Raw genomic sequence first — 12,729 nt, forward strand, 5'->3', positions numbered from 1 at the left:
GACCTTCAGTTCAACAAGAACTACTTTTTGTGGAATAGCTATAAAGGCAAATGTAGTATTAAAAGCTTTTATCATTTGCAAATGAAAGAACAGGGACATTGTTAAGAAACATATATTCTTAAAGACAAAGACATCATAGATTTTCTCATGAGTTTTATTTTCTTGTATTCATAAATGCACAAATTACTTATTATTTTTTTAAAACTTAACATACTTTTAAACAATGTTAATTAAATTAATTTTGCAATTGCTTGGAAACACACTGTAATTATTATAAGACTATTGACCAGAACTTTTCTGTTTTCTTTCAGTTGATTTTGTTTTAAAAGACCCTAGAGAAAAGGAGGAGGAAAAGCCAGATGAACTTCCACCCCATCGTGCTGAGTAAGCAATCACGCTTATCTGAAAATATTAGCCCTGCCGGGCGTGGCTCAGTAGTTGAGTGTCGACCTGGGATCCAGGCGATTGGGGTTCGATTCCCGGTCATGGCACATGCCTTGGTTGTGGGCTTGATCAATGACTCTCTCATCATGATGTTTCTGTCTCTCTCTCCCTCTCCTTTCCTCTCTCTGAAATCAATAAAGATATATTTTAAAAAAAAAGTGAAAATATCATGTGGCCATTCCTGTGTATGTGTATATATTTAAACACTGGTATTATTTTCTCATGTATATGTTTCTCATTTATATGCATTTCATATACAACTAGTCGTTCTTAATATCTTTGTTTGTTTATGTATTTAAGCCCTAACATGTTTCTTTACAAATTGATGGATAGGTGGGTAAACACGTGGACAGATGGACAACTAGGTAGTTAAAACATAAGTACCCTGGTGAAAGAACTTGATACAGATCTTTGTATATCTGTATCAAGTTCCCAGCACAGACTACAGGTATAATAGGGACATAAAAGCTTGATGGCAATTTGAATGCCCCAAACCACATTGGGAAGGTGGCAGAAAATATGCAAATATAGAATATATTTCAATTTATTGCATGGATTAAAATATGGAACACATAATGGGAAAATCCACTTGCTATAAATTTTCCCTAAAATAATTACCATTTAAGAATAAATTTCTTTTTTTAAAAAAAAAATATCTTTATTGATTTCAGAGAGAGGAAGGGAGAGGGAAAGAGAGAGATAGAAACATTAATGATGAGAGAGTCATTGATCGGCTGCCCAGCCCGCACCCTGGGCATGTACCCTGACTGGGAATCGAACCCTGATCGCCTGGGTCCTAGGTGGACGCTCAACTGCTGAGCCACGCCCAGCCAGGCAAGAATAAATTTCTTAAATAGTGTGAAGACTAGAATTTATATTTATATAATTAAGTAATCCAATTTTACTTTGTTTCTGTTATATCAATTAAAGTGCCCCAAATTGTTTCCTATCATGACAAAAAAAGGGGGGGCTTGTAACCATTTCCAACATATCTTCTATGGAGAATAGCTTTTCTCCTGGAGACAGAGAAAAATTATCCTTTGTAAAGGTATGCATGGCCACAACTAAAAAACTGGATTAAGCTTACTATATAATAAAACAAGACTAAATGTTTAAAACCAATGAAGGTAAAAAATTATAAGCATAAAATATAAATGTTTAAATATGCTCTGAAAATGAAGATGGCACATCTTTAATATATAAAAGATGGTTATTCAAATCATAGGAGTTTCAAAATAAATGTCTTTAAGAATATTAGTGTCTGTGATTTTGTAAGTGACTTTTACACATTAACAGAGGTGAATTTCAAGGGGATTTCCATAGGTAGGAAGGACTATATCCTAAAATGTTTTAAAATAAAGGAAAAATTAAATGTTTTGTGTCCTGTTTAAGAAAATCTTTTAAGATGTATATGTAACATAACATGTTTCTGTTCGATCATTATTTATTTTTGGACTCAATAGGATCAAGTATTTAGAGAGAAAAAATTAATTACCTTATGAGATAAATATTCAAATCTAATTTCATATGTATTATTATCCTCAAATTATACTAAACCCTAAAGAGCATGTCTTGTGTTGTTATTACCATGAGGGATATATCATTTTTAATTAAAATTAAATCATTATTACTCAAAAAGTACATGGACTATAAAAATACTTTCTTTTGATTTTTAAAGAAGATAATGGGATATTTTCTCTGTCTTTTCAGAATGGAAGTCCTTCCAAAACCTTGGAGGAAATCTTTTTTAGCTGCAAAAAGTTATATTAGGGATCACTTGAACGCAATGAACCCTACAATGTTGGCTGTGCTCGATTTGTGGCACAGTACTTTTAAGTGAGTGTTTCTGGCCTTGTTTTGTTTTTAATAGATGAAAATTATTTTATTGCGTCTTAACTATTTCTTTTCTAATTTAACTGGAAATATTACAAATTTAACATAAGCATTTAAGCATGGTTTTAAATGAGCAATATAGAAATATATAGAATAAAAAATAAACATTGATTTTATCTCTACTACAATCCTTCCTGTACCCCAATACATACATACTTTAAGGGGTAATTATAGTTAAGGGGCTGAAATATCGTTCCTTGTTTTAAATCCCATGGAACAGTAGCTGCTACAGTTATCTGTATGGTATAGAAACCTAGAAAATATTGCCCATGTGAATGGCAAGAGGTGAAGTTCCTGGGTGACTGGAACTATGCATCACATCCTAGTGTTACCAGGAAGACAAGGAGACCTCGGTTCTTGTCTTCCTGAGGGAAAGATTTCAATCAAGAGATAGTGTATAGAAAAGCAAGCAAAAATTTATTGACCACAGCAAAAATATATTTAGGATAGTGAAACAAGGAAGGGTACAGAAGAAGCTACAGGAGAGCCTAGGCTGGGCTGCTTTGGCTCCCTGAGAAGTCAAACAAAAGGAGGTCTTGGAGACAGGTTCAGGGGGTTAGCCCTAGACGAGCTGCCGCTGCCCATTGCTCCCCTGGTTGCAAGTCTTGTGGGGTCCTGTAGAGGGAAGAAGGGGGAAGGGAATGGTACAGGCCTGCTTCCCTGGGGGAGAGCACACGCTAGGTCCTTCATCCTGAGTGTATTTATCTCTCTCTTGCAGATGGAAATCTTAGGGGATATTTCAGGGGAGGGTTTTAATGGAATATTCATCAGCTTTCCAGGTGTGCTCTTTCAGGGTCATAGTCTCCACCGATGGGTCAGAGCCAGGGCAGGGTCATTAGTCAATGTAGCTGGTCCTGAGGCAGCCATGGTGTCACTTACCTGGTTTTGCTCCTTTTCTGGGCCTGGAACTGAGGCCTAGATGTTATTTTTAGGGAGAAAAAGATCAGGGGAGTCTAAACTGTATGACTAAATGATATGAAAGGTCAGGGGGTCCAAACTGCATGACCAGTGATATGCTAAGGGATGATAGGTTACCTTGGGGGTAAGGCTCTTGTTTTTCCAGTTTTGCCTCTTGCTAAGCATCCAGGCCTTTCTGCCCTGGTGAGTTTCTGTACCTGGCCCATTGTCCTTGCTCTGCTTATGTCTGCCTAACTACCTATATAACACTAGGAATTGTCCTGGGGGTGGGGGATGGTGCAGAGTGAGATGAACTCTGGTGGGTGCTGTGAAGCTAAAGAGCTTGGCCCTGGGCTGAGCACAGTTTGCCTCACATTTTAGAAGCTCCAGCTTGATCATACACCCTTTCTTAAACTGCCACTTCCAGGGCACTGGAGGGCAGGGGGGTCTTAGCAATATGCACTCATGGAAATAAGTTTTTATAAAATATGCAAAAGTAATACATATATATTGCTTTTCTTAAAGAAGGCCTCCCAACAGGCCCCTCAAAACATGGTAGAGGAGATGGCATCCTGGTCTCCAAGTTGGTCTGTGAGCCTTTTCTCACATCATCACATTTGTTTTCTTTTATATCTGTTCACAGATGGAACTGCCAGAACACACTACGCTGGGGGATGGGGCTCCATTGCTTAGTATTGTTCATAAAGGGCTAGGCGTTGTCTGTTAGAATGGTCTATTATGCTAAGTTTTCAAAGCATCTTGCTTAAAATGTTACTTTACACTGCTCAATTGTCCTGTATAACATATTACCTTACCAAAGGTGCTCCAGCAATGATTGCAGCACCTACTCTGTGCCTCATGTATTATCCATACCACGTACTGAATGCATTATAACCTAAGAAATGAATTTTAGCTTGTGAAAGTATAAATAGATTTGAAATGAGTTTTGCTTACTAACCAGAATTTCATATTGATCTTTAAGTAAAAGTTAAATGTGATGTTTTTAATAGTGTTTACTATCTAGAAATCAATTACACGTTGAAATAGGGAAGGAATCTGTAATTAAATTGTGGTGAATAACGCAATGATACTAATAGGTAATAAATGGGTAAACCACATATATTAGAAAGATCCACAGCATTGTAGAAAAGAGGCTGTATTGAAAGCTCTTGACTGGAGTAAAACACTATGTTTTATAAAACAATCAAAACAGACAGATTTAAAAGGTTTCGATACACTGAGTTTAATTAGGTGTAAGAAATTCCCCACCATATGATTTCCTGATATCCAGGGGTGCTTTCTTTTCAGAGAGGGTTTAACTTTTGTTTTAGAAGCAGTGACCCCCGGAAACTTTGAGCCCTACCTCCTTTCCTGTTTTAATTGTTCCAGTTTGAAAGCAAAAATCAGTCTAAACTGTTTATCAAATCCCAGTTATTGCAACCTTCTTTTACTTCACAGTGTAGTTTCATAATATCGATACTATGTTCCTGTTGAATTTAGTTATATTAATTATTTTTATTTATTTTTAAGTTAAATTTATTGGGGTGTCATTGCTTAATAAAATGGTATAGGTTTCAGGTGTACAATTCTGTGATACATCATTTGTATATTACATTGTGTGTCCACCACTCAAAGTCCAATCTTATGTCACCATATATATTTGACCCCTTTACAAGACCCCCCCCCCTTCCCTCTGGTGACTGTTACACTGTTGTCTGTGCCTATGACTTTTAGTTAATTTGTTTTTCGTGTTTGTTCATTTGTTGTTTTCAGTTTTATATCCCACATATGAGTGAAATCATATGGTTCTTGACTTTTTTTATCTGACTTATTTCGCTTAGCACGATATTCTCAAGATCTATCCATGTTGTCACAAATGGCGGTATTTCACCCTTTCTTATGGCTGAATATATTCCATTGTATATACGTACCACATCTGCTTTATTCAATCACCTATTGTTTGCAGTTCTTGGCCACCGTGAATAATGCTGCAATGAAAATAGAGGTGCATATGTCTTTGAGAATAAATGTTTTTAAATTTTTCAAGTAGATACCCAAAATAGGGGTTGCCAGGTCATATGGTAACTCTATTGTTAATTTTTTGAGGAAAGTCCATACTGTTTTTCATAGTGGCTGTACCAGTTTATATTCCCAGCAGCAGTGAATTGAGGGATTTTTTTCTCCACAACCTCTCCAACATTTTTTATTACTTACCTTGTTGATTATAGCCACTCTAACAAGAGTGAGGTGGTATCTCATTGTAGTTTTGATTTGCATTTCTCTCACAGCTAGTGAAATTGAGCATCTTTTTATACATCTGTTTGCCATTTGTATGTCTTCTAGGGAGAATTGTCTGTTCAGGTCCTCTGCCCATTTTTTAATTGGATTGTTTGTTTGATGTTGAGTTATATGAGTTCTTTACATAATTTTGGATATTAAGCCCTTGTCAGAGCTGTTGTTTGCAAATATCTTCTCTTATTCAGTTGGTTGCCTTTTTATTGTGTTGGTGGTTGGCTGTACAGAAGCTTTTAGTTTGATATAGTCCATTTATATATTTTTTGCCTTTACTTCCCTAGCCTTTGGGATCAAATTCATAAAAATTCTCTCTAAGACCAAAGTCCATAAGTTTAGTACCTATGTTTTCTTCTATGTAACTTGTTGTTTCAGGTCTTATATCTAGGTCTTTGATCCATTTTGAGTTAATTTTTATATATGGAGACAAATGGAACCACAAAAGACCCTGAATAACCAAAGCAATCCTGAGAAAAAAGAATGAAGCTGGAGGTGTCACACTCCCTGACTTCAGATTATACTGCAAAGTGACAGTAATCAAAACAACATGGTATTGACAGAAAAACAGACATGCAGACCAATGAAACAGAATTGAGAGCCCAGAAATAAACCTACATATATACGGGCAAATACTTTTTTATAAAGAAGCCAAAAACATACAATGGAGAAAAGAAAGCCTCTTCAATAAATGCTGCTGGGGAAATTGGAAAGGCACATGCAAAAGTATATCAATTATATTTAAAATTATACTATCTCATATACTTAAATGTTTAATTTTATGAAACACAAATTTTAGTGATAAGACCTAGGACTATCATATTTTTGAGAATGGATCAAATTGCAAAATATTAAATACAAAAACACCTCATACTTAAATCACTGTTCATTTTTATCTCTTTCAGAAAATTACGTTTAATTGATACAGAAGAATTTCACAACCGCCAGGAGGCATTAGAGCTGTCAAATTTTCAGACTATTATCATGAGACACCTGGAAACTGCCAAAGAGACTCTACTTAAAACGTAAAGTTTTGATATTTCATGGAGGATAACAACTTTAAAAATGTGATTTGTAGGGTACTGAATTTTAATTGCTTTTAGAAAATTCCATTTTAACAAGTTTGTAATCATTTCTGTTTAAGAGTTAAATATATCATTAACTGCTTGGTCTGTAATGTCTATCCAAATGTCCTACACAGCATAGATTGTACAGAAACTAAAATGATTATGATTGATGGTTACTTTTTTGTTAATGTCTGGTTTCTACCTCAGCTCTGAGAGTGGGGTTGCTTACCAGGGGGAAATGATCATCAACTAGCTACTTGCCAGATATTTATTTGACACCTACTATTAATGCACGCAAGTTGCTGTTCCTTTTTCATTTTGCTTTTGGGTAAAAGATGCAGAATTGTTTAAAGAATGATTATGTGAGGAAAACGTATTCTTTAAAGGAGTTTACAATCTCATTGGAGGTTAGACTTATTAAGTGATAATTTAACATCTTATTGTATTGGCCTTTCAAAATGGAATAGACACATGATAATTATTGATACAGGTGCCATACAGTAAGCTTTTTTAAAATTTTAGAATAGTTTATTGATTTCTAGAGAGAGAGGAAGAGAGAGAGAGCACAACATCAGTTGACTGCTTCCTGCATGCTCCCTACCTGGGATTGAGCCCACAACCCAGACATGTGCTCTTGAACAGGAATCAAACCAGCAGCCTCCTGGTGCAAGGAACAACACCCAAGCAACTGAACCACACTGTCCAGGACACCAGACAGTATGTTCTGGAAATTTGTCTCTCTCATGGGTCATAAAGTTATTATAAATAAGACATTAAAACTAGATCAAATGCAAGTTAACAAGACATGAAACTCCAACTTAGCTTCATGATTTCCAAAAGTTACTTGATAGTTTAAGATTAAATATTTTCTTTGTCTTTTTTCTTTTTTAATATGTCAGAATCAAAGTCTTTTTCTGACATTTCTTGAAAGGACTTTAGACTCTTATAATATTAGGTAACATAAATAAAGAGAGGAGAGGTGCAGAATGAAACCCTATAATTTATTACAGGGAAGAAAATGACCTTTAAGGACAGAATAAGAATAAATTATCTGAATCTATAACTTCAGTGTTACACCCTAGAAATACATTAGCACTGTAAATTTTAGTAAATTGGGTGTCAAAATACAGGGCAGAGTACAAACCTTTTATTGAATAAACAACTTCAAAACAACTTTTAAAATATATTTAAATGTTTACTTAGCAGTAAAACACTGTCAGTGCAAGCTTAAAAATAAAACTGTTTGATGAGCTGACAGTGATCAATTAGTTGTCTCAACTTTCCTTAAAAACTGATTCTGTCTTAACCAAATTATAAGTCACTATGCAATGAGCCCAAGAGAAATGGCAACCATTCTGTACGCACACACAAAAAAGGCCTTCAAATTATTACACAAGATTTACTTTTGCAATTCAAATATACTGCCATGTAAGTATATTTGTGAAGAATTGGTGTTAATTCTTTAAATGTTTGGTAGAACTCAGTAGTGAAGCCCTCTGTTCCTGGGTTCCGGCTCTTTTGTTTTTTTGGAATTTTAAAAATTTATTACCTTAATCTATAGATCTATTCGTGTTTTCTATTTCTCCTTAAGTCAGTTTTGGTAGTTGTATCTTTCTAGGAATTCGCTAGATTATCTGATTTTTGGCATCTAATTTTTCATTATACTCTCTTGTAATGAGTTCAATCCTGTTATATTAATTGAGACTTACTTTATGACAACCAACTATCTTTATTCTCTCTCGGAAACATCTTCCATGTATACTTCTTTCTCTTAATTCCCATTGCTACTACCCCTTGGGAGGCCCTTTTAACCTCCTGTATAGCCTACAAACCACTGCAACATGAATCTTAAAATATCCCCTAGTTCAGTACCTCCCTTTTGTTAACAAAATAAATCCACATTTCTTAACCTGCTTTTAAAGGTCTTCTGCAGCCGGGACTTAACCTACCTTTTCTATTCTTGGCCCTGAAAAGTCTTTCACCGTGACTTCTTCATCTTAAAGTGGAAGGCTGTCCCAAGTTCGAATGTTTAGCTCCCAAGTTCTGCAAAAGTCCTCACAGAATTTCCCCCACTTATTTCTTCCTGTTTTCTAGCTTGTTATCTCTACTATAGACAGTGAAATGATCAGATCCATTAGCTTCACCTACCCTACCTATTTCACTTCTAGTCCAGATGATTTTATCATGGTCTTTTTCATTTCATTTCTATCTATTCTTCAGTGAAGTTGCCATCTTCACTGTAAAACCCTTCTTCATTAATAAATGGAAAATTATATCTCGGTCCTTTGACTTCAGAGCTGTTCTGCTACTATGACACATTGCCTTCATTATTATAAGAGAGAAGGGATGATGTCATATATTTTTATATCTTCATGACATGTTCCCAGCACATAGTAGGCACTAAACACATAATTTGTTAAAGGGATGAATACATATATTTAAAACAGAGCACTCAGGCAACTCCTGAGGTTATTGACTCCCTGTTTTAAAAAAATCCATTATCTCTTATGAAAGAGGTACCAGTATTCCTTATTTTCGTAGTGTTGGACAGTGGTTTTGTAAACTGAAAACTTCACTTGTTATCATCACAATGTATTTATATATGAATTTCACTGTTTTCCTTTTATTACAAGAATATATACACATTTGAAACTCAGTCATTCTTTTAGGACTTCACATTAAGGGGAATAAAAATATAATATACTTGATTCTGATGATTTGCACCTCATTTTCAAGTTATTGTGAAACAGAATAGAATGAAATGCCAACTGGGTTGAACCCAACAAGCCTTCCTTTGGTTCAATCAGTATTCACGTTTTAGCTTTAAGCAAATCTATTCCATGAAGAACATTTGGGAGCCTGGAGAGAAGAGTATCTTGTAATGTTCAATAAAGTAGTTGTCAGATTTATTCAAAAAATGTATCAATCATAGTTCCAGGAGTTAAATTTACATTTTTCTCACAACTAACATCATTGAGTCATTTTCTGTTGGCTGTGATTAAAATTTCTTTTAAATATGCTAGTGCTTACATTTCAAAGAGTGGGTAATGTCACTTAGCACGATACCTCTCTCTGAAGACCTTTGGCTGCCCAGAAGTTACTGTTAATGCTCAATGTAAAAGGAGTAATTCACTAAAAGTATTAACTTTTAAAAGTCTTTTGTTCTTTCAAGGTGGTTTCTAGAAATACAGAACATTTATTACCAAGGTAATAAAAAAAAGCAATTGCCAACTGGTGACAGCAGTGCCAAATTGGAGTCTTTTTTCAACTGCGCTGCTACACTTATGACTTTGCAGCTACAGGAACTCACTTTGGTCTCCATGCAAGATTTCACAGACTTAATTGCACAACCCGCAGTAAGTATGGTTCAGGTATACCAATGTTCATTTACTAATTTATTTATCTTCAATTGTTTTCAGGGGAGAAATGATAAAATACCTTTTCCAGTGGGAGAGCAGAAAGTACAAAGTGGGGCAAAAACAGGTTTACAGTTGTTCATATGGAAAATGACACGTAATTAATGCATAATAACACAAGAATAAACTGTTTTGCATACTCACAACTGTAAATCTACTTTACCTCACCCTCTTTATCTTGAGACCTATTATGCTTATCTGTTAAAAAAAAAGTTAATATCAACCTGTGTATTAATGATATGTGGGTATCATCACATTGGTGAGGATTAGTGGAAATAAGTGAAAATTTGGCTAATTGGGATATATGGGTCATGATGGCTGGGGAAAGTTTCCACAGGAAACTCTTCTTTCTGGAAGAAGGTCCTGGGAATTTGAATGTTCCCCTGTTGGGCTCTTTTCCGCATGATTCTAGAGCCCCACTGCTATGTACACCCTCCTTTATCCAGAATCTATAGGCCCAATGGATGCTAGATACCAACAAGTCTAGCTGGGAATCACTTTTCCCTTTTTAGTACAGCTCTTTTTTGACTTAACTGTCTAGGGCATAAGAGGACGGGTGAGTTCCCATGTATTCCAATTGGGACCAGTACACTTCCTAAGTCTATCACAATTCATATGTACAGGTTAGGGCAAAAGTAGGTTTACAGTTTGTATGGAAAATAATACAGTAATTAATAATAATATAGGAATGTATAATTTTTTTGCAGGATTCTGTTAGAGCTTTTGAACATCCAGGTTTCATCATGAGGCTGATTCTTAACGACACCATTAAGTTTGAACCTCAGTTTGATGACTATATAGACATCTTTCTAAATATTTATGATGTCATGATTAAGGCTGTCAGTTTTGTGCCAAGGGTTGAGACAAAATTGTATTCCAAGTGGGTAAGTAACAAGTATATTCTGATTGCTGTAATTTGCATTCTATTCACTTCAAATTACCTCTAAAATGTGTGGACACGTATCCTTTGCTTTGGAGAATTTAAATGACCTAGTAACATCGACTTATAAGGAAGTTTTGCTCCAAAAGAATCCTGTTTTTCCATTAATTTCCCTTATAATATACCTAGCTTCTTAGTCCAGTTTTCCACTGGAAACTTCCTGAGGGGAAAGCATTGAAGTTGTGATCAGATTTGATCTGATCACATGCCCTTTTCCATAATATACCCTCATATACCCTTTTCCATAATAGTGGTGTCTTTGTACTTTCAAACCAGAGACCCTACTTCCCTTCTGTCTTTGGCTAAATATTTAACAAAGCTATGCTGAACCATGACATTCCAATGGTAGCTATTGCAGTCTGGTATATGAAATGAGCATGTCTGAAAATTCTTTAACCTACAAGGTTTCTAAGTTTTGTAAGTCCAACCGGTAGCTTTCTTTTTCCTTTTAAAATAGTTTATGAAATTTTATGCATACAAAAGAGTACAGGAGACTAGTGTGTATAGTTTTAAGTAGTAATAAAGTTAATTCTTATGTATCTACAATCTAACTTAAACAATAGAATATTACTGATACGTTTAAGCTCTCCCCACCCCCCATTACCCCTCCCTGTTCACATAGCTAGCCTTCTAGCAAAAGAATCACCGTCTTGAATTTTGTAGTTTTTATTCTGAATTTCTTAAGATAAACTTAATCCATGTTTATGTTTCTCAACAATTTCTGTTTCGTTTTTCCATGCCTTTGTATAGAGGGAGTCATATTATAAATAATCAGTGTCTTTTTTTAATTCAACATAATGATTGTGCAATTATCAATTTTGAGAATATTATCATCTTCATATAGCTTCTAATTTTTAAAATTATTTTATTTTTATTTTCTAGAAATTCCAGTAAATTCTCTTTCAAATAGTCCTGGTCATTTCTGATAGTCTCTTGTACTTAGTCATGTATTCATTGCTCTTTTACTTCTCTGTTTGCTGACCAGACTCCTGCTTCTGGTGGCTATGTCTGCGGATGTTTCTCCTTTATTGTTATGGGCTTATCCATGTAAGAACTTTATGCAGGGAAGTCTTTGTGGCTTTGGTTTAAGGTTGTTCCTCCGGAATATGCACATTCTCTTCACAGGTGTTCTGGAGGCCCCTGCAGACCAAGAACAATTTTAAACAAAATTCTTACTTGACAATTGGTTGTCAATGGACAACACTGGCAGTGTGAATGCTTACCCAAATCTGTGTGAGAATAGGCTGGTGGTTACAAATTATTCAGGCAACCGTCTTCCTTTTTCACTGAGAAACAAGGCCCAACTATGGCATTTCCCTTTACTTTTGCCCCCTCATTCAATGATCATGTCACCTGTCAGCATTCTGAAGTTTTGCGTCCTCAGAGCTCTCATTTGGAGGCCGTGTCACCTTTCAGTGTTCTTGGTTTTATGTGGGAGTACCAATTGTTTCTTCCCACCTTGCTCAGGCTTGAGACTTTGTTCCCTGACTGCTATTCTTTCCCCTCCCCCCAACACACACACACACACACACACACACACACACACACACACACACCCCTTGCGGGAGACTCTAAGCAAAGGTAGACCAGGGGTCAGCAGAGTCTCAGGGCAGCTGCTCACTTCCATACACAGTTACCTCTCAGTTCATGCTTCCTCTCATGTTTGGCTCCTTAGATTTTATTATCACTTGCTTCCTTAGCTATGCATTATGAAAGTTATATTTAGCATTTTTCCAAGCATATTTATGTATTTTGAACTAGGTAGTTGTTTTCGGGATATCTA

General features: G+C 35.5%; 1 protein-coding gene across 1 annotated transcript in view; it reads left to right on the forward strand.

Moving 5' to 3' along the window:
- DNAH7 (dynein axonemal heavy chain 7) overlaps positions 1–12,729 on the forward strand; it is a 184,497-nt gene that overhangs the window by 22,118 nt on the left and 149,650 nt on the right. Inside the window, exons 9-13 of the mRNA XM_087819982.1 lie at positions 312–384; positions 2,155–2,280; positions 6,429–6,548; positions 9,763–9,946; positions 10,714–10,890. Coding sequence (XP_087676108.1) covers positions 312–384; positions 2,155–2,280; positions 6,429–6,548; positions 9,763–9,946; positions 10,714–10,890 — 680 coding nt within the window. The remainder of the gene's footprint in view (positions 1–311; positions 385–2,154; positions 2,281–6,428; positions 6,549–9,762; positions 9,947–10,713; positions 10,891–12,729) is intronic.

This window comes from Miniopterus natalensis, chromosome 8, assembly GCF_054644295.1.
Source record: "Miniopterus natalensis isolate mMinNat1 chromosome 8, mMinNat1.hap1, whole genome shotgun sequence".
NCBI lineage: Eukaryota > Metazoa > Chordata > Mammalia > Chiroptera > Miniopteridae > Miniopterus > Miniopterus natalensis.